This window comes from Psittacula echo, assembly GCF_963264785.1.
Source record: "Psittacula echo genome assembly, chromosome: 2".
NCBI classification, from domain to species: Eukaryota; Metazoa; Chordata; class Aves; order Psittaciformes; family Psittacidae; genus Psittacula; species Psittacula echo.
Window position 1 is genome coordinate 20,307,360 of NC_137737.1, and position 20,746 is coordinate 20,328,105.

At 36.5% G+C, this 20,746-nt stretch overlaps 1 protein-coding gene across 1 annotated transcript in view; it reads left to right on the plus strand.

Annotated features, from left to right (window-relative positions):
• KCNH8 (potassium voltage-gated channel subfamily H member 8) overlaps positions 1 to 20,746 on the plus strand; it is a gene marked incomplete at both ends in the record, with an annotated part of 183,384 nt that overhangs the window by 107,087 nt on the left and 55,551 nt on the right. Inside the window, 2 exons of the mRNA XM_080610383.1 lie at positions 2,316 to 2,473; positions 7,981 to 8,188. Coding sequence (XP_080466509.1) covers positions 2,316 to 2,473; positions 7,981 to 8,188 — 366 coding nt within the window. The remainder of the gene's footprint in view (positions 1 to 2,315; positions 2,474 to 7,980; positions 8,189 to 20,746) is intronic.

Genomic DNA, 20,746 nt, shown 5'->3' on the forward strand with positions numbered 1-20,746 from the left:
TGGCTCATTTAAAAGGAGCTGCATAAATGTTTACTTATTCTATATAAGCATAAGGTTTTGATTTTAATTTTGTTTTATTTTCAAATAAATCACAGGGGTAAAATCTTTTAATACTCATTTTTGCATTTTTCTCTCTGGGTTGTACAAGGCTTGCAAATGGGGCAAAGCTCACCTCTGCTCTAGTGGTAATAATGTTTTGTGTGAGGTATTCTGGAAATTATATCTTTTGATTTTGCTTTCTGAGAGGACTCTGTTCATACATGCTGACTTTTCTCATATACTGAATGAAAAATGCAAGATCAAAGGTACATCAGGCATTCCTTGTCATGCGTGTGTATAGCTGGAAGAAAAGTTCTCAGGCCCCAGAAACTGACTACAAAACCAAGAGTAGATAAATTTACTATTGCTGCTAATAATCCTACTGCTACCCACTTTTTAGTTCTAACTTGATTTGCATTAAAACCAAGTTACAAAGCTAGTACTGTTAGTGTTCATTTAATTTTAATAATGAAAATAAATATAATATATTTTACATATAATTTTCAAAATAATGAAAATAATGAAAAAAAAAGTCGAGGTATGCTTAATTTTTAGGACTCCATAGCTTGCTTTATTTCCAGGAATGTGCTGAATTTGAGCAAGTTTACATAGCTCAGAGGAGACTAGCTTTGAGGAAAGGAAATATCTGCATGCAAAGAGAAAACAAATCCCTTGAATAGTCTGAAACTATGCAATACTTAAATTCTGAGTTTAGATCCATTTGCAAGGCAGATATCATAGAATCATAGAATAGTTAGGGTTGGAAAGGACCTTGAGATCATCTAGTTCCAACCCCCCTGCCATGGGCAGGGAGACCCCCCTATACTTTCATCTTGCTGGTGGGCAAGAAGCTGAATTTCACTTACAGGTGCTTCTCTTTGGCATTTTTACCTCCCGTTTCCCAGAAACTGTAACATCTTTTTGGGCAGCAAAAACTTCCCAAACATCTGCATGCTCCATGCTGTATATGGTGCAGATCCAGCCCCCAGGAACTGCTGCTACACCACCTTCCTACAATAACAGTACATAGAAGAGGCAGGTGAAGGTGTATCTTCTTGAGCATCATCTAACAGACAGAAAGGAGTCACTGCTGCATTGCTGCCATATACAGAGGCAAAGGGCACAGGGAATGCTGTTCAGTCGTTTTAACACTTTATTGTAGGCCACCTAGACTACAAAGAACACAGGTGGCAAGTCTATTACACACTGGACTAGCATGTGGAAAGCTGCCTCTCATAACTTGTGTATTAAAGTCCACTAGTTATCAGGAAGAGAAGGCCATCAACCTGCAGGGGTTTTGTTATTTTCTAACCAGACCCCTGACATTGGGGTCACTTCTTGCTCTTTTCTGAGATGGTCTTCAACATGAGGCATTACAATTTGCAAGGCAGCAGGCTAATTATCTTGCAGTAAAACACCAGCCTTGATGGTTGGCTGCAGTATTTTCTGACATTATAAAAAGTTATACAAGTGGTTCTCACTAATGTTAGTAGAATGGGTACATAGCTTCAGGACAGATTATAGTCTTTGTCTTGTAGGACATGAAAATAATTGAGACTGTTGTCAAGACCTGTGTTTTTATTTTCAGTATTAATGTATTTTGGCAAGTCATGTCAAAAGTATATCTCATATTGAAAGACACTTATCCTGGAATGTGTAGGAACACACAAAATGCACAAGCCACCAATCACCTCATACCACTTTTGTGACCTCTATTATACTATAGCCCCAAAGCCATTTTTTTCAAGTGAGTTCAGCACTTTTCTGTTGATAAACAACTGGTTACCCTGGAGGATGACATATGTTCTCTGTGCTAGAAAGCTATTGCTAAAAGAAAGTTTCAATTGCATGTTTTAAATAAAACAATTAATGATTTTTTAATCTTAAAATAAACATAAATAAGTTTAATACACAGCAATCATATCCTCATTTTTCATTAAGAAAATACAAGTATTTGGAACTGTTTAAAGAGCAATGTAATTAGTTTGGTTTTGGTTTGTTTGTTTTTAATTCATGCTTCCTTTGAAATCAATGAGTTTCAAATACTTCAAACATTCTTTTTACTCCTTACAAAGAACAGTTTTGTAAACCAATTGGCTTAACTCTCCATATGTGGATCTTTTACTGTCGTATTTTATTTGTTTCCATACATGAATCTTCACCTGCCTTTTGCCTTTTGCATAAGAAAAACAATCAGTGTTATGATGGATTCCTGGTGTTATCCCCAGGAATCAAGAAATCTCTGTCTCTGATTCTGTTCATTCTTTGTCAAGCAGATATTATTTTAAATTTCCGAACAACATATGTCAGCAAGTCTGGCCAAGTTATATTTGAAGCAAGATCTATTTGTATCCACTATGTGACTACCTGGTTTATCATTGATTTAATTGCTGCACTTCCTTTTGATCTTCTTTATGCTTTCAACGTCACTGTGGTAAGTACCAACCTGTCTTTATTCTTCTTCAGGAGTGGTTTGTTAGGGTTTTTTTCCAGATCTGGGGACTTAAACTGAATAAACTAAAATGACTTGGTGTCTTTTTCAGCTTTGTGGTGTATTTTCACATCAGAGGCTGAAGGGAGGAATACAGTGTAATTGTATACCTTGTTTAAAAATATTACAAGATTGGAAGTCAAATTGGCCATTCATTATCATGAAAAATACATATATATGATTTTGATTTAAATTTAATTATCTAAGGATAATTGATGATCAGTGCACTTATCTTGGATTCCTTTCTACTTACTGTATTCAAATACAATTCTCCATGGCTTTTGCTCTCTTATGCTGCATGAATTCAGTTAATTTTTCAAGACCTGTAAATAGTTACTGTGGTAAAGTAAATCATTGTTATGGTCAGTAAAGTCAGCATTCTTTACTCAGCCAGGAATCTTTTTTGTCCTTACCTATGTGCATTCTACTGCAAAAATTACAGCTTGATCACTAATTTCTGTGTGTTCTAACACCTATTACTTAAAATTGTCATTAACTTTGACTATGGTTTTATCTTTTTTAGGAATATAATGACAAAATGTTTCAGTTGCTTTGAGAAATCTGTGGATCTAATGTCTGGTGATGTCACAATTGTGATGGGTTACATTTCTATAAGTTTAATTATGCTATGACAAAGGTTTTTCTTCTGATAGCTTTGTTAAATTTAGTAGAGTAAAAATTTAAGCAAAAAAGCAAAAAACCCCGAGAAAACCCAAACACTCCTTCTTCTGCTGAATAAAAATGTTTAATTTTGGAAAAAAAATACTGGCAGTTTTCTTGATTCTGTGAATTTTTCACATAAGACTCTTAGGTTTTTAAGCTGTCCACTTTCTAATTCTTAGACTTTTGATCTTTTGTAAACAGATGCACTCAATCTCATTTTCTTTAAATATGAGTTTAATGTGTACATAGATGATAGCATAGACATATCAGAAAAAAAAGCAGAAAAACACTAGCTGAAGTCTCCCATGTAAGGTATCACGTTTGATTTTATTACTTAGTTCCATTTCTTTCGATGATCTTTATTTTCACTCCATTTGTTCCATTAACAGCCATCAATCTGATGATAGTGCAGTAGCTTATAAAATCAGTTAATAGTTCCACGTTCTTCAATTACTGGGTTTTTTTATAACCAGTGGTTCATCTATTTAAATACACAACTATGTCAATTTATCCCCTACATTAAAACCAAACAGCCATCCACAACTATGTTGATTTAACTTCCATTAAGTCTTGATCTCTAAATGAACCTGGTCTGATTTTTTCCTTCTATAGGGAAGATCGCTATGCTCTCTGTACTGAATTCTGGGAAAAAAATTGTCCAATAATAATTTTTTACAGTTAAAATATCACAGTATTATGTCACAAATAAAATGTCACAATCACTACTATAATATGATTAATACACATCTCACCTATTGTACTTGAAAACTTTTTTCTTTGGTAAGATCACTGATATGGTGACTAGGAATAACCTGAAATGTTGAGATGTCCCTCTATTGATAGTGGCTCCTTAACAAGATGAGTGATGATATATTAAGTCCTAACATTGAACCCCAAGTAATTAATGATATATAGCAATGTTGATCTCAAAAGTAACATTGACTGACAGACATAGCTCCAATGAGTTAAATGAATGTGCTTCAAGAGTTTAATACTTTGTTAAGAGTTTTTGCAAGGTCAAATCTGCTTCCTTTATTTGCTTTGCCCAAATTCGTTAGCTAGCTGCTGTGTGGTAAAGACATAGTAGAGAGTCAAGGGCCAACCCTCCCTTCTTTCTGGGGACTGAGAGCAAATCCAGAATTTGGGAGTCTGCACACTGCATTCTTCCCAGTAAACTTGGTCATTTTGCTCTCTTTAAGATTCCTTGATGGGAACACAATGTATTTCCAATTGTGGCAAGACATGGCAACTGTTAATATAATCCTCAAGATAACAATGACTATCAACTGTCTTGAGAGCTGGGGGGAGGTGTTAATCACATTCCACTGTTTTCAGACTTTATGATTTAATAAACCGTTTCCTCGTGTCTGTTCTCAGATTTTCACTCCATCGACTCTCAGATGTTGCCTCAACAGAACGGTGAGAAGGGGCATCAGGAGGCATCTCACACCTTTGCTGTTCAGGCCCTGACACAAAGGCCAAAACTTTAGGGATGCTCTAAATTCTGCAAGCTATAGGTACAGTGCCATATATACCTATGTATGTATGGCACATAAATGTCATCCTCTGGTTAGAGACCTATATAGTTAAGAGTGCGTGAAAAAGGTGTGGAGTTTCTTGCCATACTTATTGATATTTCAAAAGAAAAAATATGGAACTGTATGAGTTGGCTCTACTGCCTTTACACCTTGCAGGGATTCTGCCCTGCCTCTAAATGAGTGACTCTTTGGAGGTCAGAGACCACAGACATGTTGCTGCTTAACTTTGGTGCCTGATGAGACCCCAGCTCTTACTATCTTTGTGTTCATCTGACCGAAAGCATCCCTTGATCTGTGGAAATGTGATGTACAGTGCTGCCAAAGTAAAAATCAGGCCATTAAGTACTAGTTATAATGATTGAATTTGCTCCTCTCTGAGTAACTATTGGTGTTTTTAGAGCAAGAATATAATTTTTTGAGGAAAACCAACTAATCAAGCAGAAAAAAAGGATTAAAGATCCCTGCCACTAGTCATTTCTTAACGTGTATCCATGTTTTCTTACTAATTCCTTTTGCTATAAGAGATGACTTTTCAAGCAGAAAATATCATCACTATTCTGTAGTAACCTTTTTTCTCAGTATTTCTACACACACTGCTATGATTGAGTTTGTGTTAGTTTTAGATAAATTTCTGTCTCTGTCATTTTGACAGAAAAAGGTTAACCCAGCTAGTCTAAAGCAATTAACCAAATGGAAAATTTAGACGGTATATATCTCTGGGCAAAGAAAAATCTACGCAAGCACAAGTATGAGTGCTGACTCCTCAATTTGTCTTTTTAAATCTGTGACACAATACAAAAAGAGTGTTTGGCATGACTAATGAGAAAATTCAGCGCAACTACATATAATTAATTACATCTCTGTTCAAATTGATGCAGAAATTATTTTGAAAAGAGGAGGCCTTTAAGCCTTCAAATGAACATGTATTTGCATTAAGAAGAATATTATGATATCTGATTGACTGGTTTTATGTCTGTGTTTTTAACTACTTAACAAAAATAGGCTGAAAGTAGTCACAAGTGATCACTGGCAGGACACACTGTAACAGCCCTTTTGAAATCTCTTATTTGTCAGAATCTAATAAAAAATAATTTCTCCTAAGTTACAATTATTTGTTTGTGATGTGGTAAAATATAGGCACTTATATAAAGATGAATGTTCCAATGTGAAGCCAATAGCAAATATACAATTATTATATATGCAATCATGTTCATATATTACTAAAACACCTTGAAGAGTCAGCCGCGAATAGAGACCCCTTTATGTTAAAACTGCAACAGAACAATGTCAGTTCAAACAGACTGATGAGAGAGAAGGAGACTTTTAGAAATTAATTGCTGCAGAAAAGGAGGCAGTTGTAGTGGCATGGCATTCAATTAGAATAATTATATTTTAATAGTTATATGATTGGATTAATACAAACATGGCAATTTGTTCAAATATTTTACAGCCGTCTGCACAGACTTGCAGATATTCTTGTGCTTAAGGCCACAGACATAACTAATTTCAGTGACTTATTGTAGATGACATAAAATGGATATAAGAAATGCAAGAAGAGAAGACCTTGTAACTTTTTGTGTGCTCTAATGTCAAATCTTATTCCTGACAGCAGTGAACTTCAAAGTATGTTAAATAAGTGTCATCTTTTTTGTTGATTTTCTTTTTTTCCCTGCTATTTACATGAGAAATAAACTTTTAAAAAATAATGAAATAACAGGCAGTAAATGAAGAAGGTAGTGGGAGAATTACTTACACATTATCAGAACTGTGGTAGGAAGAAAAAATGTTTGTGGAATTTTTATTTTCCTTTTTGCAGGTTTTCCACCTACTTAATTCCTGAGACTGGATTAAGATCAATGAATTGTTAAGTCTTCATGAATAAATCTAAAATACCCCACATTATAAAATTTATCTGTCAAGCTGGACATAGCTGTTATGCACACCTATAAAATCAAGGTTTCAGATTACTAGTTGTAATAACAGAAACTCTTAGTTTCGGATCATTCTGGATTAGCAAAAGCAAAAGGATGTTGATAAAGCTTTTAGACTTTCTTTTCAGAGAGCTTGTTAATGTATCCTTGAAAGGCTGTGGGATGACATAACAAGTTTGAGGTTATTTTTCTATCTGATGTGTGTATCCTGACTCAGCCAGGTACGTTGTAGGCATTAATCCTAATGCCTAATTAATGAAGAAGGTGGAAAAAAGTGCCTAATGTTAATGAAAATTATGCCTATTTAATTTTAAAAAAATTAAATGAAAAATATTTGGGGTCCTAATCTTCATATTGCTTGCTAACTCTACCCAACAGCTGAAATATAAGCCAAGTATATTCCATGCCAAACTGGGAGCTGTGCACACTGGTGTGGATATAGATTGGAGGATGCTTTGGAGGGGATGGGATCATGCACATACTGCTCACTTTGTACATTGCTGAATTTCTTCTGAGGCCAGAAACCATAAACTTCATAAACTAATGTACACTTAAGGTGCTGAACAGATTAGGTGCTGCTTTTGCCACACATACTTGAAAGGCAATAATATTTTACGTAAGGAATTTAAGAACTAGGATTAGAAGTTTTAATACAACTTTTATGGACTCCAGCTTACTATGCAGCAGTAAAATATGCTCAGGCCTAGGAACACAGGCTTAAATCTGAAGAACAAATCCAAGTCTTCTTCACTTCTCTACTTCCTTGTTCTGCAAAATATCTGCTATATGTTATTGTCTCTTCCAGGCTTAATTATTAAGCTGGTTTCATCTCATACATAGTTGAGCTAGGCCTACTACTTGGCTGTTAGCAGAAACTGAAAATCATTGTGTGTATGAAGATGTTTATATTGTGGTTTCATATGGGAATCAAATGAACATTGGCCAGTTCATTTTTCTTATGTTTTCTTATATTTCTTTTCTAGAGGAAGATCCAGAGAAGGATCTATTTTTACACAATTATAGATTTTTAAGTTAAATATGAAAGAAGACTGCATGAAAAATAAGTCAAAAGATCTCCTAGTATTTCATGTTTGTTTGCTTTAAATCAGGAATAGTAAAAATATATGTACACATATATTAACAAATAAACACTTTTTTTAAGTATGTTCTTTGCTCTTCTCTGCTGTCTTAAGATTTAGTCTGAGCAACTATGCAACTGAATAAAGGTGGTCAAACATTCATAGAGGTTTAAAAGATAAGTTTCCTTTCATTGAAACAAAAGAACTGCTGACAAGTTGTTCTCTCCCTGTTCTCCTAGGTTTCCCTTGTCCACCTCCTAAAGACAGTGCGGTTACTACGCCTCTTGCGTCTCCTTCAGAAGTTGGATCGTTATTCCCAACACAGCACAATTGTTCTCACACTTCTCATGTCCATGTTTGCCTTGCTTGCTCACTGGATGGCCTGCATTTGGTATGTCATAGGGAAAAGGGAGATGGAACAGAATAATCCCCTTACCTGGGACATAGGTAAGTTCTTCTTTCTGCTGTATAGATGTCTACACATGTGTATTTATGCATATATATAAATAAAAATATAAACCCACATGTATAAGTCAATATACCGCTTTTTTTTTAATCTTTTACAATTATTTAGTGCTGTTTGTTGAGAAACAGAAGAGATTGGTGCTCTGAATTTCAGGTCAATCTGAAAAAGAGGGTTAAAATGAAAATAAATGGGGAAAGTAAAAAGCAACAAGATTTTTAAGAGTGATACAATGTTTGGGAAATTGAGGATCTGGATAGAAAAGGCTGGAAAGACTATGTAGAAGACCTGATGGGACAGTTCATCCTATTTTTGCAAATTAGGCATATTCTTCAACAGAGTGTGCTCATTATTCCTTATTATACATTGAAACAGATAAGCCCTGATAAGCCTTCAAGTTAAAAACTCCCTTCAGGTATATTGTTTAGCTGTTTTTAGCACAGAAGAAAAGGTGTTTACCAGTGAAGGCAAGGTTTGGGAATCCTCAGCTTTGATCCAATGTTTAGTTTCTACCCCAGCCTTCATTCTGATTGCATTGAGTTCCAGATTTGAAGCTTTTCCATTATTCTTTAAGGGTTTTTATTATTATTTTTTAAAGTTGTACCTGTGTGTGATGGTACAGTGGGGGAAAAATATACCTTGTATAGGAGCCTGGCATCTCCAAGTACTTGTACACTGTTGGAGGTGTTTTACCCACTAGTGCAACAGCTGATACTCTACGTCTTCCTACATGGGTAATTCTGGCTTTGCTGTAGAGGTTAATTTCTTTTGCTGTCTTTATCAGATGACATATCAATCATCCTTTTTTCTCCCTTTTATTTCTTGTTCCTTGTATTCTATGTTTTTAATTCTACTTGTATTTACCTTTAGCCTAAATCTATTACATGTTCACTGAAGCAGGAGATGAAACAAGGCCAGTGATAAAATTAACTTGAAAGGAGAAGTTCTGCTAGTTTTCTTTCTGCGGTTAAGATACCAAATACGCAATTAAAAAGCGTGTGAATAATTTAGAATATGTAAGTTATCTGTGAGAGGTAAATAATGCATACGTGTCTCTTTCATAAACAGAGTATCTAAACATAGGGCTGAGTTTCCTAAAAGAGAAAATTATTTGATGGGGTGAATAATGCAAACACCTGTGACCAAAGGCTCAGTGATATGAATTCAAACTGCAGTACGCCGTGTTCTTATCTCCTTTCTTTCTTCTCTCTTAACCCCATAATCATGTATCTAAATATCTTCTAATAACAGTAAATTTGAAGGAAAAAAGACAAAATCGCTAAAGGTGTCTGACCTCAGATGAGGTGAGAATGCTAGGTCAGGAAGAGGAAAAGAAGAAAGAAAGTCCAGTAAATACACCTCTCCATTTTGTCCATAGGTTACTGAACAATTTGTGGAGCCTTTTTATTTTTCTAGTTCATTGTTTATTTCTTTTTCCTTTTGTAAACCCTGTCTGTGACCTGCTGTTGAACTCCTCATAGAGTGTAAACCTCTCAAAGAAAAGACTGCAGCTGTAGGGAAGAATATACAAAGAAAGCACACTGTGCACAAATTGGTCAAATGCTGCTAACAAAAAGCCAAATCCACATAATAATAACAATAAAAAGAAAAGTCTCTTTGGTGGGAAGTAATTATGAAAACACATTGTCAGTTTACGCAAGCTGCAATTGATAGCTGATTTCAAAGCATTCATTGCAGCCCCAATAATAAGAATGGGCTGCAGCCATGCTCCCCAGGTGGGACTGCTGGCCATACTCGCCATGCAGCCTGTCCCTCTCCCTTTTACCTGAGCAAGGGCCACGTTGGGAAAACAGAAATTCTCCTTATATCCCCTGGGGCTTTTTGCATTTACTGCTATGAAAACATTAACTTTCACCCCTCAGTTCTGTCCTGTCTTGGGCAATGGCACTAACAAGTGAATGACCCAACAACTTCATCAGAATCAATCCCAGTTTAACTGGAACAGAGCCATTTCACAGAAGTCCCATTTGCATTTCAACAAAGAGTGTTGAGATCTGGGTCATCACACACTGATTAATCTTCTGTGGACAGCTGAAGGCAATGCACTTCCTTGTTAGGTGGGTCAAGGCACTTCTTAGTGGTGTGTACTCTTAGACTTTAAAATCCCACCTGGCAAAGAGCTTCTCTGTCGAGCTTAAAGCCTGATTTTCTTTTAGTTTGGAGATTGGTTTTAGAGTTTTGTTGGTTTTAGGTTTGGGGCCTTTTTTCCTACAAATTGTGGGTTTGCATTTTTGCCTAGAAAGCTGTTCTCTAAAATATCTAGATGCTCTGAATGTATATGAGACTAACTGCGATGACTCCTACAAAGCTCCTACAGATATTAGCTCTGTGGTTGTCAGAATAGTTGTTTCTGTAAGTTAAATATTTAATGGCTTTGGGGATTTGTTTGGAGTGGGTGGTGTTGTATGTTTAAGAGTTTTAAAATGTTCAAGTATTAGAAATTGGATTTGAGAGCTCAGAAAACTCCAGATACCTCTCATGAAGCCATTATTTTGCAAAGATCACTGCTGTTTAAGCTTATATGTCACATATATGAGCAGAAAAATAAAAATATGTAATTTCTTCAATCAGTGCAGATTCTCTTGCTCTCCACATGTGAGCTACTTGCTGGTGAAACATGTTGAGGTTGCATCTTGGCCCTTCATGCACTATAATTTTTGCTACTCTGGTCATAGACAGCTACGCGTGAGTAGCCTTTCTTTTCACCTTCAAATGACCAATCTGCCACACTTCACATCATCCATGTAGGTGATATATTGAGGGGTGAACAGCAGGTGTGATTTAGGGGATGAGTGATTAAGCACAGTAAAATGAGATCTGGAGATCATAATAAATCACAAATCTGTGTGCAGAGAATGCACGCAGGAGAAACCTTGCTTGAGGTATAATAAAGATAGTGTTATTGTAAGACACTGAGGCTATTCTATTCTCCTATAAGAAAGCCTCAACTGGAAAATTTTGTACAGTTTTGGAGAGCATGTAAAAGAGATTTATTACTGTAGGCAAAGCAGTAGAATATGATCCTTAGTCTCTTATTTACAGGTTTTAATTTTTAAACTTTAAATTTTATTGCATCAATATAAAAACTGGAGACTCAAGTTTCCATCGATAGAACTTACACAAAGTACATTGCAGGCATTAGCAGGCTTTCTGATTGGCAGCATTAAAAATACAATATAAAAAATAGAATGCTATACTTTGTTATTAAAAGGAATGTGTCTCCCCTTTGGAAAGTATGCTTATTCTTCACTGGAGTGTCTCAGGCAGTGTCCGCCTGAAAAATTGGTGCCCTAAGTATGGATGTTACAATGCATACAATAGCTGAAATACAGGAACGGGTTTGGTCTAAGAAATGAAAACTATGCCTGGTATGAAAGGATTTCTTTGCTTTTTATGTTTGCTTCTATTTTGCGGGGGAAAGGCAAAGGGAGAAAAAAAAGCTTTTAACAACCTCCTTACTCCATTTAGTGCTTCTTCAGAAAGCCTGCAGCACATATTTCAAGACCAAGGTTTTGCTAACCCTTAAAGTAAACGTTTAAAGCTGCAGTACTGTAAAAATAATACTTTGGACCTTGATCTGCCGTCAGACATGCACCATAGCCCAGATCTCACAACATTGACTTCAGTGGGAGCAGCATTTGTTTCTGTGTATCTATTTCTCTGGCTAATTTAAACAAATGAGGTGTTTAATTTGCATTTGGATTGGGGCAATGGGAGTGATAAAGTTCTCCCTGTGAAAATACCCAGACCAAAAAGTATGTTTGCTTTGTTTGTGCTGGGCCTAGTTGTAAGCCTTTGTTTCATTTTTTTGTCATTCAGGCAATATTACCATTACAAATAATATAAAACCATGGTTATATTCACAAATGTAGCCATGTGGTTGTACAATGAGACAGACGTAGTGTCTGTGAATATTATTCATGAACTGTCATGACATGGTGGCATCGGGACATATGCCAGTGTAGTATAATGTTAAAATCTGTATCTCTTGCTTAGCTCTAGTATTGTTGTTTTAACAGATTACATGAGGTATTTGGAAGATATGCAGTATGGGCACTGATTTCAGGTGCTAGAAACCTTTACCTCAGCAAATTCTACATATTAGGAAACAGTTGTTCTGTGTGCAGCAGCTTAACTTTAATGTCTGATAAAAACATGACTCCTGGATTAGCTATTCCACCCACCTGAAACAGCAGTATGGTCCTTGTCCTGTGTTTCCATTCTAGCTTTTTCAGATCCTTCTCTGTTATATTCCATCTTGTTCTTTTCATTTGTTCTCATTGGTGAAACAAATGTTTCACTGAGACGTGGCATGATTTTCAGCAACCTGTAAAAATAAACTTAACTTTCCGTTAGCTGACACGGACTAGAGGCTAGACTGTGTTGAAGTTACTGGCTGATCTTACCACTCTACTTCCATCAACTTCAATATATTTCTCTCTTTTCTACACATTTAACTGGTAACAGATTTAGGCATAGGCTCTTTATTCGCTGTCTGCTGTTTTGAATTAATATATACTGAGCTATTCCCCTTTAAGTTCTTATCAAATATGAGAAATGACTTTTCGATCTGTCTTTATGGGAAACAGATAATGTTGAAAATGTTTCCTGTTGCTAAAGGTGTTCATTCTGTGAGAACCATATGAGCTGCTGAAACTTAGCTATCTTGAAGAGTAGTGAGGAGATTAGGAGAAAGCCAGGAGTCAGTATGCTGGCTCTCTTAGAGAGTCAAAGATGCCATGCATAATCTGTGTAATTGTCTCAAAAAAAATTCCTTCCTGTCCACCAGAAATTCAGCTGCAACTTTTTACTAGTCCACCCACTGTAATGCTTAGAACATTCTGACTATGGAGGAGTTGGTATCAAATCAAAACTGAAACAAACCCCAAACAAACCAACCTGCGTTTTTGTAGAAGATAAATTGTATGTGTTTGAGAGCAGCTTTAAAATGAGGACTGTAGAGGGTATTCTTTAGCTATTTAAATCTTTATTTCAATAAACTACTCTCATCTCAGATTTTATTTTTATAATATACAGCACTTCTGAAAACAAGAATTCAATCATGACTGAACCACTATACTTTCACATACTCTGCAATGCAAAACTTCCTCCCATCTTCATTTAACACACACTTGCAGTCACACCCTTTAAAGAGACTTCTCTGCCTGACTCCAAGTGAAGGATTTATACTCTGAATTGGCTCTCAGGCATGCATCTCATTCTGGACAAGCAGCTTGGGGTTGTCTCTGTTTAGCACACAGATATGAAGTAGGTTTTTCTGATGAAAAACAAACCAGAAGCCATTGATTTCTTCTGTCCAAAGAAGGAGAGTGAGGCATGGTTACTGAGTTTCACTTGTCTTCAAGCCAGGGGCTCAGGCACAGAAACTTATGTCTAAGGTGTGGCAGATAAATGTACAGGGCAAATCCCTTGAAGGGAACACCTTATCCTGGTCTATAGGTTACTTCACTCAGCATTCTTCCTGGGCAGCTCTCTGCCTTGAGCTCTGGTTCTTTTTTCCTTTCTCATACTGATGTGATTTCAACAGAGGAATGGCCAATGCCTGAGTCTTTCACTAAAGTCTCCAGTGTCCAGGTGAAGCTAGAGATGAAGGCTTAGAATCTCCAAGCCTGAAGAGAACAGATGTCTGAAGTCTTCTATGTTCCTTTTTACCAGTGAGATATTAGGTGAATTATGTCTGGTTTGATCACTTCTGTCAAGGGTGGGAGCAGCAGTTCAGTTTGTTTTGTTGCACTGATAGAATAAAATGGATCGTCTTCACTGCCAGAAAGAGCAGTTGTAAATTTCCAAGGTTCTTGGCCAAGAAAACTGTATTCTACTATAAAATACTGGTCAAGTTTCACCACTCCAAACACACACATCCATCAGAATTTATGAATACTTAGAAGGGGGGAAAGAATTTCATGCTGACTGAATTGTAAAGGGCATAATTCACTAGCCATGACCAATTGTTCCTTCCAATCTGTCATCTCTGTATCTGAATGTTTGATTCTAATTTCGTTTTCAGTCTGCGTCATTTACAGTTTTCTTAATTTTTTTTCACTAGTAATAACAGAACATGTTACTTTGGAACTATGGTCCTTTCTGGTTTTAAAGAAGCAAATTAAAGATATAAAATTAAAAAGAAATATATATGGTTGTGTCATGCAAGAGCGCTGATATCTTAAATTTAGTTAAATGAATTATAATGCTTTGTTGACCAGGGGAAATTGAAGGTCCATTGTTGTGTGGAATAGACATACTTGTATACTCACCTATTTTGTATGTCAAGGGGATCAGGGCTGAAGGTTCACTTCTGATTAATATATGAAGAAAATGCTGATGGGTACCATTCTTGTGAAGTATTTGGGGACATCAGTATCTAAGAGACTCAGTCAAATAGTTTGTGTTATTTCTTGCAGCGCTTACATAAAATAATTAACTCCTGAACTGTCATACATGAATAAAAAATGAGAATAAACTAGACAACCAAAATAAGGCAATTACTTTGAAGCTATGAAAGTTTTCAAAGCACACATTTCACAAATAATTACAAACACCACTTGTTTGTAGAAAGGATTACGTTGTACATCCTTTGAAAAAGACAAGGGCATACCACAGTACTGAAGAATTTCCCAGTGATAAAGGCAGTTTTATACAATGAACTAGGAAACTTCTGTTTCAACTAAGACAGTTTAAACAAAAGGTTTAAACCACAGGTGAATACCTTACACTAGAAAGCTTCTGAAGAGTTTCAATGTTTTCTGAATCCTTTTTAAGTTTTACTCCTCCTTAAAAGTAATACTTTCATTACACACACAATGTGTATATTTTCCATTAATTAGTGTTGAGGCTCACATTTTCTAGCCTTGCAAGAACTAAACCAGATAAATTCATTAAAATCATGAAGAAATTAGAGTGAATAAATGTACTTATTTATTCCAAAACAACCAAAAAATATGTATTTTAAAGTGTGCTGGATACATTACCTGAATGATTAAAACAATTTTAATGTAGAATATTTTATATAAGGCCCAATTTGGAGAAGCTTATAGTGTGAAATATTTATAAAAGAAAACTTAATTCTTTAATCTGATTGGGTTACACGTTTGAATAAGCTGAACTAGGAAGTGAAAGCTCTTCTAGTTTTTTAAAAGGAAGCCCTATTTGCAGATAGTTATGCACAGATTTTAGTACAATACTAGCAAAGTCACGTAGTTTTTCACTCGTTTGTCAGTCTGTTAGAATAGACACAAGAGAAAGTTAACAGCTACAAGGGGGTTTTATATGCACAAATATAATTACCTGTACATGTGCTGGAAGCATGTGTGGAGTCCTTTCAGCACATGGTAAAGACTTACACTTAAAAATAAAGGTTTCATAAAGACTTAACTGAAAACTTGGCCTTACTTTATGTGTAAAACATACTTGCTAGGAAAGGTTTTCTTCATTAACATCCATTCTTTCAGACCTGCGTATAACAGACCTTGGCAGGATTTAAAATACAATTTAATTTGTTTAATTTTTAAAATATCCATAGAAATAAAATTTGTGGAAATAATCCAATTTTGTGTTTCAAAACCCAAACCACTATTTTTGTGATGAAGCTGTGCCAAACTAGAGTGCTGTTTGTTGAACTGAACTGAGACATTTCCCTTGTGTTTACTTTAACGTTAATTTGTATTTCAACTGCTTTAGGTCTTAGTGGGTTTTATTCTGACATTCTTCCCTGCTCTTTTCTATAGGCTCAGTTCCTTGCTTAAACTATACTTGCCTTGACACACTGTACTTTGCCTTCTGATTGAACCATTTTAGCAATCACAAAATACCCCATGACTAAGATGTCAGATTTGCAGCCCAGAAAAAATAGGGATGAAAGTACCTTATGAAAGGGAGTGAGAGGTTTTTAGGTGGTTATTAATACATTTCCGAGATTTTGTACCTAGGACAAAAATTTTAGACAATTTTTAAGTGAAAACTAAAAATCTGGTGTGTGGATGAAGCCCCTGAGATTTGAGAAAGTGGAAAGCATCCTGCTGTGTGTAACCGTAGATTACCTACATATCGTTCATTAATTCCACAAAGCAGTTTTTATCTCAGTGGAAAAGCTGTAGCTGGACCAATTTCTGCAGCCGTAATAGAAATTCTCAGTGCCACATGTAGGGGAAAATCTGCTCAGTATCCACCCTATAAGAGGGAATAGTCCCAAGAGGTAAAATAACAGCATGATCTTTCCACATGTCTTCTGTAATGGAAATACCGTAGAGTATAATTTACTGAAAGTTGCAAATATTGTGTGTCAATTAGAAATTACATCACAGTCTTTAACCCTTAACTGATATACTTCGAATCATAGAAATGTTGGCTGTAGGGAACCTCTGGTATTTATATAGTCCAGCCAGCTAGCTGAAGCAGGACTATCACCATGGGGTCAGACACAGCTTACACCATCCAGGTCCTGAAAACTAGCAGGGCTGGAGATGTCTCAATCTATTTGGTTAGTTTGTTCTGGGATTACACTACCCTCTTTGGAGAGCTTTGTACCAGTTTGCTAAAATATTAGTGTCTATTCCACATAGGTGTAATAGGAAGTTTTGTTAGCATTTCACAGAAATTTCTACTTCTGGTTTTAAAGAGCATGGCTTGGCTGTTCAAATTACAATGTTTTAATTCAGTTTAAACCCACAAAGCCTTTGCTATGTATTTTGAAATCTTTTCAGCTGCTGCTAAAATATTTGGTTGGTCTGCCTCTTTCAGCCTCATCATATAGGTAGAGATCTTGGGTTGTTAGAATGTCATATTGCATTCCGTAGACATCCCATAACAACTAAAATTGCTTTTCTTTTCTTCTGTAGCACATTCATGCCTTAAATTTTTTAATCTAGAAATGTCCTTTGTGTACATTCCTATTTTATATTTATTTATCCTTTTTCCTACCCTTTAACAGAGCAGACGCTTGATGAAAGAAGGGTTTTCCTACTACCAGAACAGAAAATAATTTCCATATAAAAATAAAGGAATTATTCAAGACTTTCTTCTATTCAGACTTTCTTCCATTCTTGGAAAACATTCATGTTTCTTTTGTACTTTCAGGTGACAGACAGTGCTTAAAGTTAACTAGTAACTACTTTCAGCAAAAGAAACCAATATGGAGTTGTGAGAGTATGTCATGGCGTTCTACAACTTTACATAGACCAGATTCTGTAAAAGTAATTATACCTAATTATTCTAAATTATTTTCCATTGTCAGATCTAAGGTAGCTATAGGTAAAAATGCTAGTGCTTAGGATTTCCTTATGTCACGCACTTCAGAAAGACCTGTCAGATCTGCAGACATAGATGTTTTGTTTCAGAACTTCTGTAATTTTAAACACATCACGCTTCTCTGTTAACATGCCAGCTTTCTTCTTTACTTTTTATTCCTTTTTTTACATCAAGCCTTAATTACATTGCAAATTCTTGTTTTGCTATTATGTTAAGACATAATTGGGAGTAAAATATCCCCTGCTGTTGATTTTACCCTCAAAAAAGCCAAATATGTTTGGATCTCAGATTCGTTGATTCCAGTGACACATAAAAAAATATATTGAAAAATGTCACTTAGGTTATACATTCAAAGATTGGAAAATTAAGACAAGGCCAGAGAAAATAGAGTGTTAATGCTATTTATTGTACAGCTGCCTGACTGGGGCAGTATCCTGCTCCAGAAAGCAGCACGAATGCAGACAAAAAGACTCAGTATTGAGAAATCTATGTAGAAAGCAAGGAGAAGATTGTAGTGAAGGTTAGCATACTTAGCTGTTATCTAGCTAGCATGGATGTTATTACTTTAGAAGAGAAGGACAAATGGATGTCATGTGGACTGCAACAGACAACACTGACCTGAACTGAAATATGTACTGTCATGCCATCCATCCCCTGCATGATTATGCAAGCTAGTCAAACGAAAACTTAGCATGGTTTTGTTGCAATTCTTCAATTACCCTTTCATTTCTAATTAGAGCTACTGAAGGAAATTGCTTCTGTGCTGAGGCATCTGCCCCTGTTTTACCAGATTGGGAGGCTGCATTCGAACAGGTAGAAGCTACTTAAAATAGTCTTGATTGCTAGAGTGGAGGAGACAGCAGAAGAGGGGAAGGTATTAACTATCAGGGACCACTTACTGCATTAGTCATCTTTGAGAATCATAAAGAACTCTTATAGAGGAGTCTACAAGTAAACATCCCCACTCTTGCAGATTGCTTGTGGTTACACAGGCAGTATGAAAATAGATGTAGCATATTTCACTGTTTATCTAAAAAATATAGTCCTTTTGCTTTTGCTAATAAATCATACTTTTTTTTTATAAAATTTTTAAGGTTGTGATCACCACTGTCATTGCCCCCAGGATAATTTATTTGTGGATTCTGAATCAAGAGTGTTAATATGCTCACTGTTAGGACTGGTAAATAGCCAGGTAAATAAATTACTGAAAGACTTTATCCTGAGATTCTCTGATGGTGAGATCTGAGCAGGTGAGAATATCAGGGCGGAAGTAAGATTAATTTACTAACTGTGCCACACAGCACACATACAGACCTAAAGTCTTGCTAGCAGACTTAAAAATCTCATTCTTCAAAGCTGTGTTTTGTGAGAGTCTTTTGCATATTTTGATACTAAAGGTTTAATTTTAATGTAATCTACCTGGACTTGTGCAAAGCCTTCGACACTGTCCCACATGACATCCTTGTCTCTAAATTGGAAAGACATCAATTTGATGGGTGGACCACTCGGTGGATAAAGAACTGGCTGGATGGCCACACGCAAAGAGTTGTGCTCAATGGCTCGATGTCGAGCTGGAAACCAGTAATGAGTGGTGTCCCTCAGAGATCGGTGTTGGGACCGGTCTTGTTCAACATCTTTGTCGGTGACATGGACAGTGGGATTGTGTGCCCTCAGCAAGTTTGCTGATGACACCAAGCTGTGTGGTTCGGTTGATACGCTGGAGGGAAGGGATGCCATCCAGAGGGACCTCGACATGCTTGTGAGGTGGACTGATGCCAACCTTATGAAGTTTAACCATGCCAAGTGCAAGGTCCTACACCTGGGTCGGAGCAATCCCAGGCACAGCTACAGGTTGGGCAGAGAAGAGATTCAGAGCAGCCCTGCAGTGAAGTACTTGGGGGTGTTGGTCGATGAGAAAATGAACATGAGCCGGCAGTGTGTTCTCACAGCCCAGAAAGCCAACAGTATCCTGGGTTGCATCAAAAGGAGCGTGACCAGCAGGTCGAAGGAGGTGATCCTGCCCCTCTACTCTGCTCTCGTGAGACCTCACTTGGAGTATTGTGTGCAGTTCTGGTGTCCTCAACATAAAAAGGACATGGAACTGTTGGAACAAGTCCAGTGGAGGGCCACAAGGATGATCAAGGGACTGGAGCACCTCCCGTATGAAGAGAGGCTGAGAAAGTTGGGGCTGGTCGGCCTGGAGAAGAGAAGGCTGCATGGAGACCTCATAGCAGCCTTCCAATATCTGAAGGGGGCCTACAAGGATGCTGGGGATGGACTATTCATCAGGGACTGTAGTGACAGGACAAAGGGTAATGGGTTCAAACTTAAACAAGGGAAGTTTAGATTGGATATAAGGAAGAAATTCTTTACTGAGAGGGTGGTGAGGCACTGGAATGGGTTGCCCAGGGAGGTTGTGAATGCTCCATCCTTGGTGGTGTTCAAGGCCAGGTTGGATGAGGCCTTGGGTGGCATGGTTTAGTGTGGGGTGTCCCTGCCCATGGCAGGGGGGTTGGAACTAGATGATCTTAAGGTCCTTTCCAACCCTAACTATTCTATGATTATATGAATTTGTATTGCTTGTGGAGGAGGGTATTTATTTCTTTAAAAAGACAGTAATGAATCACGTGTAGTAGCTCACATCATTTTTGACGGAATTTGGACTCCAAATTGAAAAGCAGGTATCTATGATTTTAGCTGACACCATAAAAAAAAAAGTTATTACTACTAATTTTATTACAACGTCACCTGAGATCTTAGTTATGGGTCAAGACCCTCTTGTCTCTGTTGCTGAATTAACATAGGATAAAAATGCTGCTCTTGCCCAAAAGAATATTACACTCTAAATATAAGAAAAGCTCTAGCTGATGGGTACAGACTGATGGAACACAGGAAAGCAAAGACAGCATAGATAGATGTGCTCTTTGCACTGAAGGGACTAGAAGCGCTAAGGTTTCTGATTCCAAGCTTAGCTGCAAGGCATTTAGTAGCCTGGAAAAGGACAGTAACAGCCAGTTTGCCTAAGGAGCACTAATGTTAGATGCTTAGACATTTTGTGAAGTGACAGTGTGACGTCTCTTAAAGGAGATGATTTGCAAATTATTTATATCCTTCTAATGATAGGCTTATAGTCTTATTTGTTAAACTAACTATGTTTAGCCTTGTATGTTGTATCTGTAATCTAAAATTAAAAAAAAATATATATTACAAAAAAAGAAGTTAATTTACTTATATTACTAATTTTATCTTTTTTGGGG